Raw genomic sequence first — 16,276 nt, 5'->3', positions numbered from 1 at the left:
ATAGGACACCATGGACAACACACCTTACACCCCTCTGCACCAGAAGATACAACCCCTTCAAGACACCATCAATCAGTTTCATACACACAAAACACCATACTCAGGTCATGTAATCCGTTACATGAACCACCCTTACCCAGGACCATGTAATCTGTTACATGGGCCACTCTGACACTTGTCTACCCTTTACATATGCTTTACCTCATCAGCTGCACTCATTACATCGTGCTATGCACATGTCATGCAGTGTCATGCAGTGTCATGCAGTGTCATGCAGTGTCATGCAGTGTCATGCAGTGTCATGCAGTGTCATGCAGTGTCATGCAGTGTCATGCAGTGTCATGCAGTGTCATGCAGTGTCATGCAGTGTCATGCAGTGTCATGCAGTGTCATGCAGTGTCATGCAGTGTCATGCAGTGTCATGCAGTGTCATGCAGTGTCATGCAGTGTCATGCAGTGTCATGCAGTGTCATGCAGTGTCATGCAGTGTCATGCAGTGTCATGCAGTGTCATGCAGTGTCATGCAGTGTCATGCAGTGTCATGCAGTGTCATGCAGTGTTATGTAGGCTTATGCAGTCTTATGCAGGTGCATGTAGACTAGTGTCATAGGGGCTGCAGTTCATGCAGGTGTCAAGCTAGCAAAAACCCCTCATGCAGCTTGCACATGACATCAGTTGACAGCTCAGGCTAGCTAAAATCCCTTGTATGAAATCATTTGACAGAAGGTGACAGACAGGGGCAGTACAGATCATCAGATGACTCAATGACATCATATGTCAGCGACATCATAGGCCAAACTCAAACCTCTCACCTCCTCTTTCTCACCAACTAAATTCCCTCATCATTACATCATGTGACCTGTCAATCGGGCTAAATTCCCTCATCTAAGCTGTACCACCAGCCAAAATCCCTCATTTGACAGCTCAGGGCAGCTAAAATCCCTCATTCCTTGGTTCCCCTGGAGCTAAAATCACCCACTCTTCTATTTAAGGAGGCTCTCCTCCCCCCAGTTGTAATTTTTCTCAGCAAACTACTTGCACTCAGCTTACCCCATAACAGTACAACATTTGCTCACTCTACAGCATTAGCCCCCACTATATTGTGGTTTTACACTTATTAAATAACAATTACATACATGTCACAACTCTATTACATTGATCACTCATCATTAAACCCTCTGTCAGGGTGTTCCACAACCCCCTTTTGCGGCAACACACGGACCATATCAACTTACGACTCACTCAGCACCGGTTACATCACCCATATCCCCTAAGCCACTTGTTCAACATAGGCTATCTTTTGATATACCTCTACTATCAACACTGAAACCATTACGCTACATGTAATGTAACACCGTTACATAGTAGCGTAATTGCACACCAATACAAAAAATGCCAAAATGTGCATACATCATTTATGGGCCAAGGTGTACCAAGGCAGATCATCGGCGAATAAATTGGTGTTGCAAATACAATCGCTGTAGCACATCGAGCAATCGATGTGCTCCGCTACAGTATTTTTGTATTCTTGTTTTTTATCAGCTCATTGTGCAGTATTCATTTCATACTTCATTTCACACCAATACATAAAAATGTAACGGCAATACAAAAAAAAATATGTTACAGCCGTTACGCGAGACATGGAGCGTAATGGTTTCACCGTTGCTACTATCACTGCATAAAACTTCCAATTGTAGATTGGGGGGCTTGTTTTAGTGTCTAGTGACCCAGGAAAGGCAGAGGTAACCTCATTCATCCCTTTCTGCACTCAGCAAAAGGTTCTCAGGAACACTTTTGATCTTTACAATGGTGTTTGCTTTACTATTTTGACGTATTACTACTATTATGATTGCTTTACGGTTACTTTATTTCTGCGGAGTTATTTTTACACTTGTGCTATGTGGATTTTGGAGTTTCCCTCAGCTACTTGGGAATGTCTTGCATAGAAGAAGGTCCGCTCCGGTCATTTCATACCGGTGGTACCACTTTCTTCTACCACAGCGCAAAGAACCCGCCTCCAAAGGAGGGACATATGAAGCAATTTGATTTTTTGGTGTTAGAGGTATGCAGAAGTACACCTTCTTTGTTTGGCCATATCTTTGCCAAAACTCATCAAAATAATTTTGTACAATATGTAATGAGTGGCAAAGAAGCTCAGCTACATTCTAGATTTTTATTTTTATTTTTCAAGCAACTTTTTGCCACCAAACAACCCCAGGAATTGGAGTCTGAGTCTTTTCCCACGCGGAGGCATGCATTTTGCGGCCCCGCACGGCCAGACAAATTTTCTAAATGATGGACTTGGGACACCCATTTTTGAATGAAGGTGTAGAAGGATGGTCTCCAAAATTGGTGAGGAGAAAGGCTAGATTAAGGCCTTTTCTCTCATCTTTTCCATGCCACTCCTAGTGTGGTTAAATTTTTTTTCAATTTTTACCTGCCAAATTCAAAAAACTTGTCAGGCCAAAAAACTTCACTCTTTCCTAAGTCCCTCCTTCTGAGGCGGGCACTTTGCTCCCAGGAGGGACTTTGCTAAGTTTGACAGTTACATACATGTGAGCCCCATTGCATGAGGAGGAGCCCGTCTTACACAACATTTACATACATAAACCTTTTGGGCACCATGGTGGATTGCACACTTAATTCACGTGATTGGCTCACCACACATTGCCACCAGGTTGGTATGACAATGGACCTCCTAGTCAGCCTTTCTACTAGAGTCAAACTAGCCAACAAGCGACATCAGCCACTCTTGTGAGGACACTTGCTTCCTGATAACCGAGTCCAATCAATCCTACAGAAAAATAGTTTTGTGTTAAGATTAGCAGCATAAGAATGCTATTACACCAATGAATGGTCAAGGCTTGAAGTGAGGTGTTGATCAAGAAGGGGACTATACAGTAGTTATGGTGTTCAAATTTATAGTCAAGTTTGTTGTGAATAAGATCAATGGTTGGCAATAGCAATTAGGCACTGCCTATAATGACCATGGCAATAAATAATTCCTGTTGATCTGGAAAGTCAGATCTGAGCGGCCAGATTTCAGATTTTGCAGGGAAATCTAGATCCCTGAAGATCCCCGAAGTGATCCAGAGATCCAGATTTCAGATTTCCCTGCGCAATCTGAAATTCAAGATCTATTCAAAAGTGACAGGCAGTCCTCCAATAACCTTTGGGCTCCTTTGGGAAACTGCCAAAAGCTTGTATTTCCGGCAGACTGTGGTTCAGTGACCCTTGAGCAAAATCAGATGCAAAATGTCAACACAGAGGACTTCCCGTCAATCTGGGAAAATCTGGATCAAAGGGAAGTCCTCCATTTGGGTAAGCTTTGGGTTGCGCGCTGTTGCGCGTTGTAAATCTGTGTGAGGACTAGGCTATTACTCAGTTCGCTATAAATGGCTATGAAACTATCTAAGAAGATAGTTCGCCGATGCTTGAGTAATAACTTAATATATAGAGTTCTATGCGATTTGCAATAGAACTAGATTCACGATAATTATGATTGATTTTCTTTCTTTTGTTCGAGTTTGATGTTTCTCGGATAATGATGATGGATGAGATGAAAAAGAATATATTGATGAGGAAAGAAGAAGAAAAGAAAGGGGACAATAGTAACAAAGAAGAAAAGATAAGAACAAGAATCGGAACCGTCCAATGACGAATGACAATTAACACACGTCATATGTAATAAGGCATTTAATGAAACAATCCAACGCCCCGATCAACCGTCACAAAGCTATGACGATCCGATCACAAATCATCACAACCCGGATGATTAAGCTATCTTGACGGAGATCGAAACCAATTAGTCGTTACAATTTGCCCATGACGGTGCATCCAAACAGGACCTTGAGAAGTATGCCAGCGTGTATCATGACATGTATCAGCTCCGCGAAACTTTTCCTGACCAACGCATTGGTAGCGCCATGGAGTAAAATATGTTGATTGACCAACGACTCACTTGATGTATGACTGAAATGAAGCTGGGAGTGAGGGGAGGAGGCAAAGTTGACCGGGTGGGTCGGCTCGCCACGAACATAGGAAAGGGCGGGGGGGAGGGGGACAAAGTGACCAAAACCTTTTTGTTTGGGCTGGGCACGAGGGTGAGCGACGGATGCATGATTGGTGAGGGAGGGGGGAGGCCGCGTGGGTTTTTGACGGGGCCCAAAGGATCGGGTGCTGAACAGTGAACCTGTGCTTCTTGAAACAATGACCCGAGTGACCATCCGACTTCAGGAATCTACACAGTAGGGAAGAAGCGTTCCCAGAAGTCATGGACCTTCATGTGGACCATGGTCACAGTATAGAACCTGCCGAGATTTTTTGGCCCGAGCAGCAAGCTTCACCTTCCCCCTCCGAGCTCGTATTTTCCTTACCGATAAACATTATAATACCTTTATCCTTCAAGGAATTTCAACACTCCGGCTCCCATAAAATTTAAATGCTTCGGAACGTTATCCTACTCTTTGTGTTCTTCTGGGCTCCCCCAACATTTGGCTGCCCTCTCCATCCCGCGATTGGACACAACCATGCGGGGAGATTTCTACACCAAGGTCAACCAACCGAGCGATTGATCAAGAGAAGCCTGAGTGATGCAAAGTCCCCCAATACACTAACTCAAGTAACAACCACTGCTATTGAAGGTATGGCTCACAAAATCCTTGTCGCCATTGGTTGGAGGACTTGTTACTGAACAGATATCATCTTTTTTTCTTTTTTTTTGTATTTTCAAGCTTCCCAAAAAGCGGGTAAAGTTGGAACCTCAGAGGCAGGCGACTTGGGACCAAAATGTTCAGACGCAGCGTCAAAGGGTAAGAGGTTTTCAAGAGATCACTTTTGTCTCTTTGTTTTGTTCATGTGATGTTTTTGGTGCAGCTCGGAACGAGGGAAGTCGGGACAAAGGTGAGGAAGCTTTTTCTGATTGTGCCAAGTAATCTGCTGGAAAGATGTCACTGGACATTCGTCTTAACATGATTCAACTCCTCCATTTCCACAACCGTTCACGATACTTATACATTCTCCCCCTGAAATTCAATCAGGACCCCCATCAGCCAACATTAAGACCGCCTCCAAAGCAACAACAAGTCGCACTTTGGACGCCGAAAAAAAACCTTCAACGGTGCCTCAGCCTCTGAAGACGAACCCAGTGAACGAGAAAGCCCAAGCTCCGAAGCAGTGAGTGGGCAGAACTTCTCAGCATCTTGAAAATACCCATCTTTCTAATCATGCCTGTGTGCTTCTTTTATGGCAACAGAAACGGCAACAAGCCCTCTACAAAATGGCTCAAAGGCAGAAAAGAAAAACTCCAAAAAATTCTTGCAGGACTCAAACTACAAAAAAAACAGGCAAAAGACGTCGTGAAAGATACACAAGTTAAACTGGAAAATGCCCGAAAAAATGTCCGGGACGGCATTCACAGATCTGCAGCCACTGGAAGAAATGACAGACCAGGCAACAACTATTATTACTACTACGGAGGTTCATCATCAAACTACCAGGGTAGCCCAGACCACCAGGGTTGTCCAGAGCAAGAGGCTATTCCAGAGCAACAGGCTATTCCCAGTGTACAAGACGAGGATAGTCTCGGCATACCAGATGTAGAAACTCTCGGCATACCGGATGTAGAAACTGAGGAATCTTCAAACGCAGTTTTTGGATGCATGTCATCTATGTTTGACAGCATCTCTATGCCTGATCTTGCTTCTTTTGCTTGGCCTTCTCCTAGTTGTCTCTTTCCTGATTGTACTTCTTGTTCTATTCCTTCCTGTGGTTGTGATGGTGCTGCTTTATGTGGTCTATGTGTTGACATATTACTTACTCCATGTGATTCATGACTCAATAGGGTAGGACGGTATGATTTTCCTTAGTTAGAACCCCTGCCTCGGTCCAAGACAGTCTCTATTTTATTTTCTTCCATTGTTTTCTGTTTTTCTCTTCCGCTCAGTAGTTATTAGGCATCTAAATAAATTTATTAGGCACCTCCATCAAATTATTACCACCGCTCTTCAATCTCCGGATATCATATCAGAAGACAAGCTGAGTGGCTGGTTATTCACAAGCCTGACAACACATTTGTGGCTTCAAACCAAAGTTCCGGCAGTGGCCAAACTCAGCTAAGTCCGAGGGTGGAGGCGCGAAGCGCCCCCACCGGAGGGACTTGTGCGGTATCGGTGATTTAGGCCTGAGAGGAATGACCAAAAACACCGTTTTCAACAAATGTTGCAATAGCTCCCTTACCTCCAAAGATCTCACCAATATTTTTGGATATTAAGAAGTCCCTGCATCTGGGCTGATTTTTGATGCTCTTAGATCATCAAATTTCCTCATTCCTTGCTCACAATAACACATTGAAGATGGTGGGTTGCAAAAGCCAAGCATGAGGTCCATAAAACAGCACTTTAGTGTAAATCCATACGCTTTCCTCAAGAAAAAAAATGACAGGTATCCTCATTGAAACTGGTTTGACTGATCTGAGAGCGTCAAAATGGTGTGGGATGCTTGTGGGAACATGCATTTGGGCATGCTCACTCAAGATTCCAAGGGAGCCCATTTGAAAAACAGTTATACCTTGACTGTTTTTGCCAGCATGAAGTTTTTTTTTACTACGTGCCTTGTATCTTGGGTTTGGGAAGAAGGAAAATGCACAAAAAGGTGGCAGGAGATAGCCAGGCATCCCAAGAGTCTAAGTGTAAATGTAGAGGGTGATTACACCAAGGCAGCACCGTGCAGGGGCCTTAGCATAAAAAGGTAGGGATTATTGTCATTTCTCTCAGGCAAATTTCACCAATAAGGCATAAGTCCCTCCCAGAGGGAGGCCAAAGGCCTCCCTCGGGAGGGACTTAATTAAGTTTGGGCAGTGGCCAAACACAAAGCATTGTTATATCCCTGGTGAGATTTTTGGAGAATTGTACATACATGGATCTGACAAGATCACGACTGGAAAGAGGGAAGCTATATGGCAGGCTTTTCCTTCCAACAACGGGGGTGATTAAATGTCCAAGCTAGGTTGGCCAGAAAAGACTTGAAAGGGGTGTGTAAAGCGTGTGGATTATGTTGTTGGTACAAGAGGCTTTGAGAAGGTGGCCTTGCAGGTTTTTGTCCAAGATTGGCTGCCTGAGCAGTTGCCTGCATGATTGCCATCAAGTGTTTGCTGCAAGAAACTCAAGAACTGCAGCCGCCAGGAGATTCTGAACTTAACACTTATGGTATTCAAAATTGCATAAGATTTTTTTACATAAAATCATAAACTGCAATTTTGGCTGGGAGATATCACTTTAAGTCTTATGCATGCTGACATCTCCCAGCCAAAATTGGTTTCATGATTTTATGTAAATAGTGACATATGCAATTTTGAATACCATAACTAGTCCCCAACCAGAGGACTTGCTGCATGCAATTGCACCTAACTTAAGGGGACGCCGTCCCGCAGGGGCCCTCCAAAGGAGGGACTTATGCGCTATGTCGGCCCCGTGGCAGTAGAGAATTAGAAAAATGATGTTTTTCAATCCTCTCTGGACGCGCCCTTTGTCACCAGGCAATCAAATTTTGGGGGAGCAAAATGTGCACACCATCATGGAGTTTCTTTGCTTGTACACATTTTACAAATTTTTTGGGGCCTTGGGAGCCCGATGAAGTCCTTTGTTGTGACTGACAAGTGTCCACTTGATCGTGCATTCCACATTTTGCACGGTAGTACAGAATCTGAAATTGATGATGTTACAGCTATGATTGCAGCTCAACCAGAGGAGTTGAGGATGAAAAAACAAAAAATAGTAGAAAGAAGGGGACAGCTTACGCCATCCCAGAAATGTAGATTAGAGAAAAAAAGGTTCAGAAACTCATGTGGGAGATTGGTTGTAAAAAAGTCCCCACCAAAATGCCTAATTCTCTACTGCCGCGGGGTCGACATAGACCGTAAGTCCCTCCTTCGGAGGTCGCGTCGCTCCGCCGAGGAGGGAATTAGCTAAGTTAGCAATTGCACCTTTCTTGCGTGAGCCAAATCCCCAAGAACTTGGTGGAAGCAGCCTTTTTTTTTCTCAAAAAAAAGTGTAATTTTGCCTTGGGAACACTATGAATATCATGATATGTACCTACAAGCATTTTCACATCACAGCTCATTGTCGCTAGTTGTTGAGATTACCACATCCTCTACAGAACTTGGCGGCCTTGTTTGCATCACATAAAGACATGACAGATTCTTTACAGGTTTTGATACATCATAACATGTTCTTTATTTTCCTGCATGTTTTCACTGCAAAATGTGGATTGCGTCTAGTGAAAAATGATTATTGAGGGTCAACACTTCGAACTTTGATTCTTGAGGCTCCGTACCAATTAGCGCGGCCACACTCCAAGGATGTGTGTGCTGGGGGACATTGGTTACCGAGCTGGCCTCGATACCCTATGCAGCTGGTTATTATGTAATGATGTTCTCTGACTCAGTGCCAGTTGTCCTTAGTCATGATTATGGTGTGACAGTATAACAAATATAATTTCTTCAAATGTCTTGCGCGACCCGTTTTCAAAAATGGAGGAATGTGAGTACAACAATCAAAAAAAATTCACGCGCATGATAAACAGTTAGAATGACAAAACAGCAAGAAAAAAAACCCGGCAAACTGTTCCTCTATATCACGCTCGGCGGATGCGGGCTTTGTGCTTTGGGCACGGAAGCCTCTCTGGTGGCCGCCCAGGCCCGCTGACCCACGAGTGGAAGCTTGGGGGGGGGGGGGAAGTTCATACCTTGTTGACGACAGCAGATTCCAGGCTGGCGTATTCTTGAGGAGCATCTGAGTGGGGGATGTCCTGACGACAGGGAGGCAGGGCGCTGCGGAGGAGGGCCAGATCGTGGGCCCTGAGCCAGGCGGGGGAGGGCGATTCGACGATGAATTTGAGCCACAGATCTCCGCGGGGCTGGGCGGGGGACTGGGGGGGAAGGCCCATGCCGCGGATGGCCCGGAGGTCGCCGTGGGTGATGACCTGGTGGCCTTCCTGGTGGGGCCCGGGCAGACGGACCCGGATCTCGCGGCCGTCGAGATGCCGGAACAGGACCCGGTCCATCCCGAGGAGCGCCTCGGACAGCGTGACGGAGACGGAGAGAAGCAGGTCTCGCGAGTCCGGGGGGACGATCTCGAAGGCGGGGTGCGGGGCCACGCGCAGACGGATGACGACGTCGCCTGGCAGATGGCCCGGCAGGGCATTGCCCATCCCAGGCAAGGTGATCGTCTGTCCGGGCAGCATTCCTTTGGCTATCTCCCACTCGACCACCGCCGTTTCCGTGATGATACACGAGCCCCTACATTGCGCGCAACTAGCCCGGCAAGGACATGGTCTGTGAGCCCATTTGCGTGGAGATAACGGGTACATCCAAACCAACCCACCAGTCGTCCGAGCTCATCTTCGATCCTGCGCCACCACACGATGCGCATGTGGATTGGGTGTGTGTGAATAGACCATACGAAGATTGTGTGGATGTTTGGTAGCCCTGTTGAGCGAATTGTGCTTTCAGTCCCCAGTCGAGGTGTTCTGCGGCGAGGTGGATGGGGTACCTACTCTCCCGTCGCATCTACGACACTGACGCAGGGCAGCATTGGGATGGAAGCCGGTTCTGTTGGGAGAAACTGTTAGGGATCGGGGAAAGGGGGATGGGGATTGTGTGGACGGGGACGAACGCATTGCAGGCTTGGCAGCCGACCTGGCGGGGGATGTCGGTGAGCACCGTGCGGCCGTTGACGAGGTCGTGGAGGGTGGCCTGGAATTCGATTCTGGTGTCGGGCGACTTGGCTTCCGGGGCGGGGGTCCAGGGGGGGGGATGGCAAGGGGCCAGGAAGGGGTGGCTGGCGAAGAAGCCGGCCGGAAGCTCGTTCCTGAACATCGACGTAAACAGCTCCTCGACCGCCGAGCCATGGAAGGGGTGCGCGGGCGGGGTTTCCTTAGTGGGCCAGCCGCGCGCGTCGTACTCGGCCCGCTGCTGGGGGTCGCTGAGGGTCTCGTAGGCCTGCTGGAGGGCCTGGAAGCCTGCCGGGTCGGCGTCTGGGTTCTTGTCCGGATGGGTCTGCTTGGCCAGGCGATGGTAGGCCGCTCTGATCTCGGCGCGGGAGGCGGTCTGTGGAAGCTCTGATGTTCAGGATGAGACGGATGCTTGGTTTTCTGTTGTTGTGATCTCCGGTGGCTCACCGAGTATGTTGTAGAGGTTCTGGCTGGGGGGGTGCATTATTGGGCCGGCCGCCTGGGTGATTCGGTTTCAGGTTCTGTGCTGAGGTGGTTGTGGTTCTGTGCTGAGGTGGTTCTGGTTGTGTGCTGAGGTGGTTGTGTTCTGGCTGTGTGCTGAGATTGGAGTTGGATGGTTCTAGAATGGTCTGGGCGGGCCCTCGAAGCCCGGGTGGGCTGGTGGGTGTCACTGGGCTGTCCGTGGCTGCGAATCCGATGGTCTGGTCGGATTCGGAGTATCTGTGTACTCTGCGCCGCAGCAGCAGCCCCACCTCTTGAGTGCCAGCAGGGGAAGGAAAGAGTTGCCGGCAGTGGTTGCTGGTGGTGGGACAGCTGTGATGTTTGCAGTGTGTTGACTTGTATGTACTCTCTGCGGGCGGCGAGAGAGCACGCCCGGGGCCAAACTGAATTTATTTCTTCAACCCCCACCCGAGATCAGCCCACCCCCACCCCCACCACTCCACTCCACTCCACCACCACCCCACCACGCCCACCACGCCTACCACCATGCCCGAGCCCAGCCTGCCCGCCTTCCTCCACGCCGTCCTCGCACTCCGCCCGCCCCTCGCCACATCCACCCGCACCAACCTCGCACCCTCCTTCCAGCTGCTCCAGGCGATCGTCAACGCCGTCTACGGCGCAAACGGCATCCGCGGCCTCGACCCCGGCCTCTGGCGCGCCCAGCTCATCCGCACCACCGCACGCGCCGCCCAGCTCATCCAGGCCCTATGGGCCAAGCTCGGCGGGAAGGCCGGCGTCATCCTCGACGACCAGGGCGAGGACGGCAGGGGCGTCATGCGTCTGCAGGGGTCAGTCTGCCCACCCACACCACCCACACCATACACACAGCTAACCCATCCCTTCCCCCCCCCCCCCCCCCCCCCCCCCCCCCCCCCGCAGCGTCTTCTCGGACATCCAGATGTTTGTCGGATCCCTCACCACCCTGCAGGACCCGCTCTCCTCGATCCTCCTCGACCCGCTCGCCTTCGCGCGCACCCAATCCACCGTCACCACGCTCACCAAAAAGCTGGCCTCCCTGGCCACCCACTACGAGGTAGGCAACCCATCCATCCATCCATCCAAACAAACAAACAAAAAGCTCATCCCCAGTGGCGTGTTGAAGGTTGCAGACTCCCTTCCGACTCCGCTCGACCAATGGAAGGACGAAGACGCCCAAGACAAGGCCGAAGACCTGGGCGCCCTGCCGCTCCTGATCGCCAAGAGCAGGCCGACGAGAGCCGTCCTGCAGAAGTTCGAAGCCGACTGCGCCCGCCGCGAGCTGGCTGAGCTCGCCAACCCCGACCAACCCGTGCCGGAGCCGGAAGACGCCTCAGCAGCATCCCGCTCCACGGCCCCCTCCCCCGCCCCCTCCTCCTTTGCGAGCTCCGGCCTCAGCGCCGCCAGGCGCCCCGAGTTCCTCCGATTCGTCTACTCCCAGAACCCGAACCTGATCGCCGCCAACGAGAGCCTCGACACCGCCGTCGCCGCCGGCACCGCAGCCCTCTCGTCCATGGCGCCCCCCAAGCCCAGCATCCAGTCGATCTCCCTCGGGCCCCCCAAGTCGCGCAAATCGCTCGTCCAGCAGCGCATCTCCTCCTTTGCCTCCTCCGCCGACGCCCCGCCACCCCTGCCCGCCGCCCCCCCGATCGCCCTCCCCGTCCGCCGCGTCGCCTCCGATAATCCGCAGAACACCAGTGCGCGCAAGAGCTGGACGGTCGACATGAGCGCACTCAACGGCATCCAGAGGCAGTCCAGCCTCAGCATCAGCAAGCCGCCCTCGCTTTCAGGCCCCTCGCCCCAGATCTCCATGGCCGCGCCCCCAGTCAACTGGAAACAATCCATCAGTCGCCCCACATCCATCAAAAGTCGCTCATCTATCAGCACCGAGCCCGCCGCCGACAAGCCCAATGGTAATTTTCTGCTAGTTGGATTCAACGAGCATAACTGAACCTTTTTTTTTTGTTTACCTATTGTTTAGGAAACGCCTCTGCTGCCGATGAGGCTGCACCGGGAGACTCTGATTCGAAGCCGGTACTGAAGCCCACTTTCGCCGAACAAGCAGCCGCCATAGTTGCCGCGCGCAAGCAACGCACCATCTCCCAGTCCTCCTCAACCTCGTACAAGGACCGACTGCTCACCAAAAACCTCGCCGAGGGCACAGCATCCACCGGCCTTGCAGCCACCCCGGAACATCCACCACTGCCCGAACCCAACTCATCCTCCGACGCGCCGGGCTCTGCCGCCCTCAATCTGGTCTCCGAGACGCCTCCGTCACTCGTCTCATTGGACCCGCTTCCACTCCCGACTGACGAATCCGCCTTGGCAAGTATCACCACCACCACCACCACCAACCTCTCTCCGCCATCCTCCGACCCCATCAGTCTCCCGCGTTTATCTGACTCGGCTGACTCAGCCTCAAAGAGTGTCTCCGTGAGCTTCCCGGCCAAGGTCTCTCCATCCCCCTCGCTGTCCCCCGTGATGGCTCGGATGAATTCCAGCTCGTCTGCGGCCTCATCCTCGCCTGTTCGTGTGGTGGCCCGGATGAACTCAAGCTCGTCCACCGCCTCGCCCAAGCCGCCGGCCAGCAGCTTGGCCCCCAGCCTCCCCTCGAGCCCGCCCCCTGCCAGTGTTCGCCGGCCCTCGTTGGCCCCTCCGCCTCCGGAACCTGATCTCGACTTCGAGCTCGTCTCAGACCTCATCGAGCATACCTCCATGCTCGACGTCATCCTTGGCCCGACGCCCGACAACACCGAGCCGCTCACACTGCCATCTTCAGCGGCTGTCGACCCCGCCGAAGCCGACTCTGGTCCTGGTGCTGCGAAGTCTGCGGAGGCAGATCCGGCTGAACCGGCGCTTTCTGCCTCCCAAGCCTCGGGTACTTCTTCCCATGCCCCGCCGCCTGAAGAGCTATCTTTGGCCGATCTGATGGAGCAGGCATCCATGTTTGAGAGTTGGACGCCTGACCAGGACCAGACGAGCACCCAGCTGTCCCAGATCGTCACCTCGCCCGTCCGCCCGGGCGTCCCGGCTGAATCTGCGCCCCCGCCGGACCCCCTGTCGGCCGCTTTCCTTTCCCCCCCGCTCTCGCCTATCTCACCCGTCTCCTCCAAACTGGCCGGTGCACCCGAGCCAGAGGAGCGATCTGCGTCCACAAAAGCCGCGTCGCCCCTCTCGCAAAGGCCCAGTCATCTAGCCCTCCAAACCCTTGACAAACCGTTCGGCTCGCTGCCCGAAGCTGCACACTCTGAAGCAGTCCTGACGATCGCCGGATCTCCTATCTCAACGCCCTCGATCAGCGGCCAGTCGTGGGCCACCTCGCTCATGTCCACCCCTCCGGCTCTCTCCGACTTTGACTGGAACCTCCTCAACGGGAACTACTACAACACGCAGCTTTCAACAAGCCTTCCGGCGCCCGAAAACCCGCTCAAGAGTGGCTGGCGGATCCTCTGCCTCGATGGGGGAGGGATCCGGGGCTTGTCGATGCTCTACGTGGTCCGCGAGCTGATGACGTCTGTCCAGACCCGTCTCCGGCTCCACAAAGCACCCCTGCCGTGTGAGATGTTCGAGATGATCTGCGGGATCGGGACGGGCGGGATCATAGCGCTGCTGCTCGGCCGCCTCAGACTCGACATCTCCGTGGCCGTCGAGGCCTATCTCCAGATCGTCCGCCAGGTCTTCCGCCAGTCCAAGGGGGTCATCGCTGCCGTCCGCAAGAAGACCCGGTTCAGCGCGACCAAGCTGGAGGCGGTGATCCGCGAGGTCGTCAAGCAGATCTCGGGCCAGGAAGAGCTCTACCTCGCCGCCGCGTCGGATGCGCGTCCGATCTGTCGCACGTTGCTCCTTGCGATGCGGCCCTCGGAGGGCAGGGAGGAGCAGCGGGGTCTGATGAGCAAATTAAGATCCTATGGGGAGCGACAGGGGGCGGGCGGGCAGGGGTGTAGCATAGCCCAAGCGGGACGGGCGACGAGTGCGGCGCCGCTGTTCTTCAAGCCGGCGCGGGCGGAGGAGGTGGAGGAGTTCGGGGACGAGCCGGTGGCGACGAGTGAGGCGAATCTGAGCAACCCATCGATGGAGGCGGTGGCGGAGGCCGAGAGGGTGTGTCCAGGGCGACGGATCGACGTTCTGCTCTCGCTGGGCGCCGGGAAGGGGCTCCACACGGGCACGGGCTCGATCGCCCGCGCGTGCGGCGAGATGGCCCAGGCGTCCGAGCGGACCGCCCGCGAGGTCGAGCAGCGCGCCCTCCGCGAGGGCTGGGCCACCCGCTACTTCCGCGCATCCGTCAACGGGCTCAAGAACGAGGACAACCGTGGCGAGTGGGAGAACCCCGACTGGGTCAAGGCCGGGACCGTCAAGCATCTGTTCATCGACGCGCGCAGCCAGTTCGAGCAGCAGGTCGACTGTCTGACTGCCAGTTGGAAGTCCTCCTGTCAGTCCCCCTCTTCTCTTCCTCACACACACACACACACAGCTGAGAGAAAGACGACGCTGACGGCTGGATGTGTCCTCCACCAGACGACGACGAGGTGCTCCGCCGGATCCTGCTCGATCACGGCAAGGGCACGATCACCCCACGCAGTGCCTTCCTGCCCTCCCGGCCACACAACCTTGCGCCGCGGGCCGACGACCTGCGCCGGTCGATCTCGGCGGACCATGCGGAGATGCAAGCCCAAGCGCACGGCGTCTCCTCGCCCTTCCGCAAGTACAGGGCCTCCCAGGCCGCCCCCCCGCCCAGCCCCGACCGCCATCCGCCCCTCCCCAACAGCCTCTATCCCGCAAGCCTCTACGAAGGCTCCCCCCGCAGAACCCTGCTCCCCCAGCCCACCCCCCCGCCCTCCTCCGGCCCCCATCTCGCCTCCTTCGAGCTCAAATTGCCCGAATTCAACTTCTCGAAAACTTAGTCTCGCCGCTCACCATCATCTTTGCCCTTCTCTCTCTCTCTCCAATCTTCGTCCCTTTTGCACGCGCCCATGTACTCATTTCAGCCGGTTTTCCTTGCCGATCTCGTCTCGCTCATCTTGACCCGATCTTCTGCACCGCGAGATCCTCGCCACCCTTCTCTTTCTCCCTCCCTCTCTATATATGTGTGTGTGTGTTTGTCGGTTCTGCGTCGTTCCTGGCCTTATGTTTTTCTGGCTGGGCGGCTTTCGCGTCTTGTTTTGTTTTATGGCTGTCCAGCTGTCCATCCACCCAGCCCTTCCTCGATGTATTTCTCTTCATAGACTCAACCCAGACAGTCATCTTCCGCGCGCGTCGGCCCGGCTGTAGCGCGCTGCTTGGGTCGGGCTCTGGCCAAAAAAAAAAAAGACGAGGCCGGGGCGCGGGAGTAGAGTGTTTGATTGGGGAGATATACCCGTTCCGACGCCGAGGACCGCGTCGCCCAGCCGGCCGTAGCTTTTCACGCGGAGGCTTGTCGCCCGTCGGTCGGCAATGGCTGCGCGGTCAGACCTCCCCCGCTGGACCAGCCTCCGTTCTGAGGGCAGATGCCCCTCGCGCAGCGCGTCGAGCCTCCAGAGACCCCGCCGCGGCCCGCTTCCGGCGCCGTGTGCGGCAACCACACGGCGAGCAAGACCGTCCCTTCCTCCGGTGGGCCCTGCACCCAGAGAGCCAGGGACCCTGCCACGTCCCTCCGGCCGGCTCTGCATTCCTAAGGTTCGGGTCCAAGGTCCTGCGGTTGCCAGCCCCTGGTGCATCTGGCCTGTGATTTTCCCGCGAACGCCTCCTCCCCTGGCTGCCAGTCTCTTCCCAATCACGTCCGCTGGCAGCAGCCATCCGGACCTCCGCTTGCCCGCGCCGGCACCGATCGGACCGGCCGCCGCGTCCTCTTCCCATCCAGCTAATGCAGACGCCTAACTTAACACAAGTCCCCCACTTCGGAGGGCCCTGGCACAGCCTGGGCTGGCGCGAAGCGCGACCTCCGAAGGAGGGACTTGGGACTAATGTCCACTTTTTGGCCTGAGGGTTTGAGGCCTTTTGGTGGGTGTTTTGCGCCATTCAGATTTTGACCCTGTTCCCAACGGGCCCCAGGCATGCCCTTTGGATCATGAAACTTGTCTCACTCTTCCCTATC

General features: G+C 53.4%; 4 protein-coding genes across 4 annotated transcripts; 2 read left to right on the top strand and 2 right to left on the bottom strand.

Annotated features, from left to right (window-relative positions):
* Nucleotides 1–3,248: 3,248 nt before the first annotated feature.
* PtA15_6A424 (uncharacterized protein) lies at nucleotides 3,249–5,740 on the top strand (the record flags this gene model as incomplete). Its single annotated transcript, XM_053170128.1, has 4 exons — nucleotides 3,249–3,321; nucleotides 5,040–5,175; nucleotides 5,255–5,648; nucleotides 5,726–5,740. The coding sequence occupies 4 exons, from the start codon at nucleotides 3,249–3,251 to the stop codon at nucleotides 5,738–5,740; spliced, it is 618 nt and encodes a 205-aa protein (XP_053021350.1).
* A 2,996-nt stretch (nucleotides 5,741–8,736) lies between these two features.
* PtA15_6A423 (uncharacterized protein) lies at nucleotides 8,737–10,213 on the bottom strand (the record flags this gene model as incomplete). The annotated part of the gene is made up of 5 exons (XM_053170127.1): nucleotides 8,737–9,310; nucleotides 9,381–9,484; nucleotides 9,553–9,607; nucleotides 9,672–10,116; nucleotides 10,177–10,213. The coding sequence occupies 5 exons, from the start codon at nucleotides 10,211–10,213 to the stop codon at nucleotides 8,737–8,739; spliced, it is 1,215 nt and encodes a 404-aa protein (XP_053021349.1).
* Nucleotides 10,214–10,353: 140 nt separating this feature from the next.
* On the top strand, nucleotides 10,354–15,107 carry PtA15_6A422 (uncharacterized protein; the record flags this gene model as incomplete). The annotated part of the gene is made up of 7 exons (XM_053170126.1): nucleotides 10,354–10,428; nucleotides 10,816–11,018; nucleotides 11,110–11,263; nucleotides 11,333–12,119; nucleotides 12,188–12,535; nucleotides 12,623–14,635; nucleotides 14,722–15,107. The coding sequence occupies 7 exons, from the start codon at nucleotides 10,354–10,356 to the stop codon at nucleotides 15,105–15,107; spliced, it is 3,966 nt and encodes a 1,321-aa protein (XP_053021348.1).
* A 336-nt stretch (nucleotides 15,108–15,443) lies between these two features.
* PtA15_6A421 (uncharacterized protein) lies at nucleotides 15,444–15,899 on the bottom strand (the record flags this gene model as incomplete). Its single annotated transcript, XM_053170125.1, has 1 exon — nucleotides 15,444–15,899. The coding sequence occupies one exon, from the start codon at nucleotides 15,897–15,899 to the stop codon at nucleotides 15,444–15,446; it is 456 nt and encodes a 151-aa protein (XP_053021347.1).
* Nucleotides 15,900–16,276: the final 377 nt, after the last annotated feature.

Source organism: Puccinia triticina, chromosome 6A (assembly GCF_026914185.1).
Source record: "Puccinia triticina chromosome 6A, complete sequence".
NCBI lineage: Eukaryota > Fungi > Basidiomycota > Pucciniomycetes > Pucciniales > Pucciniaceae > Puccinia > Puccinia triticina.
This window is presented reverse-complemented; position numbering and strand designations above follow the sequence as displayed.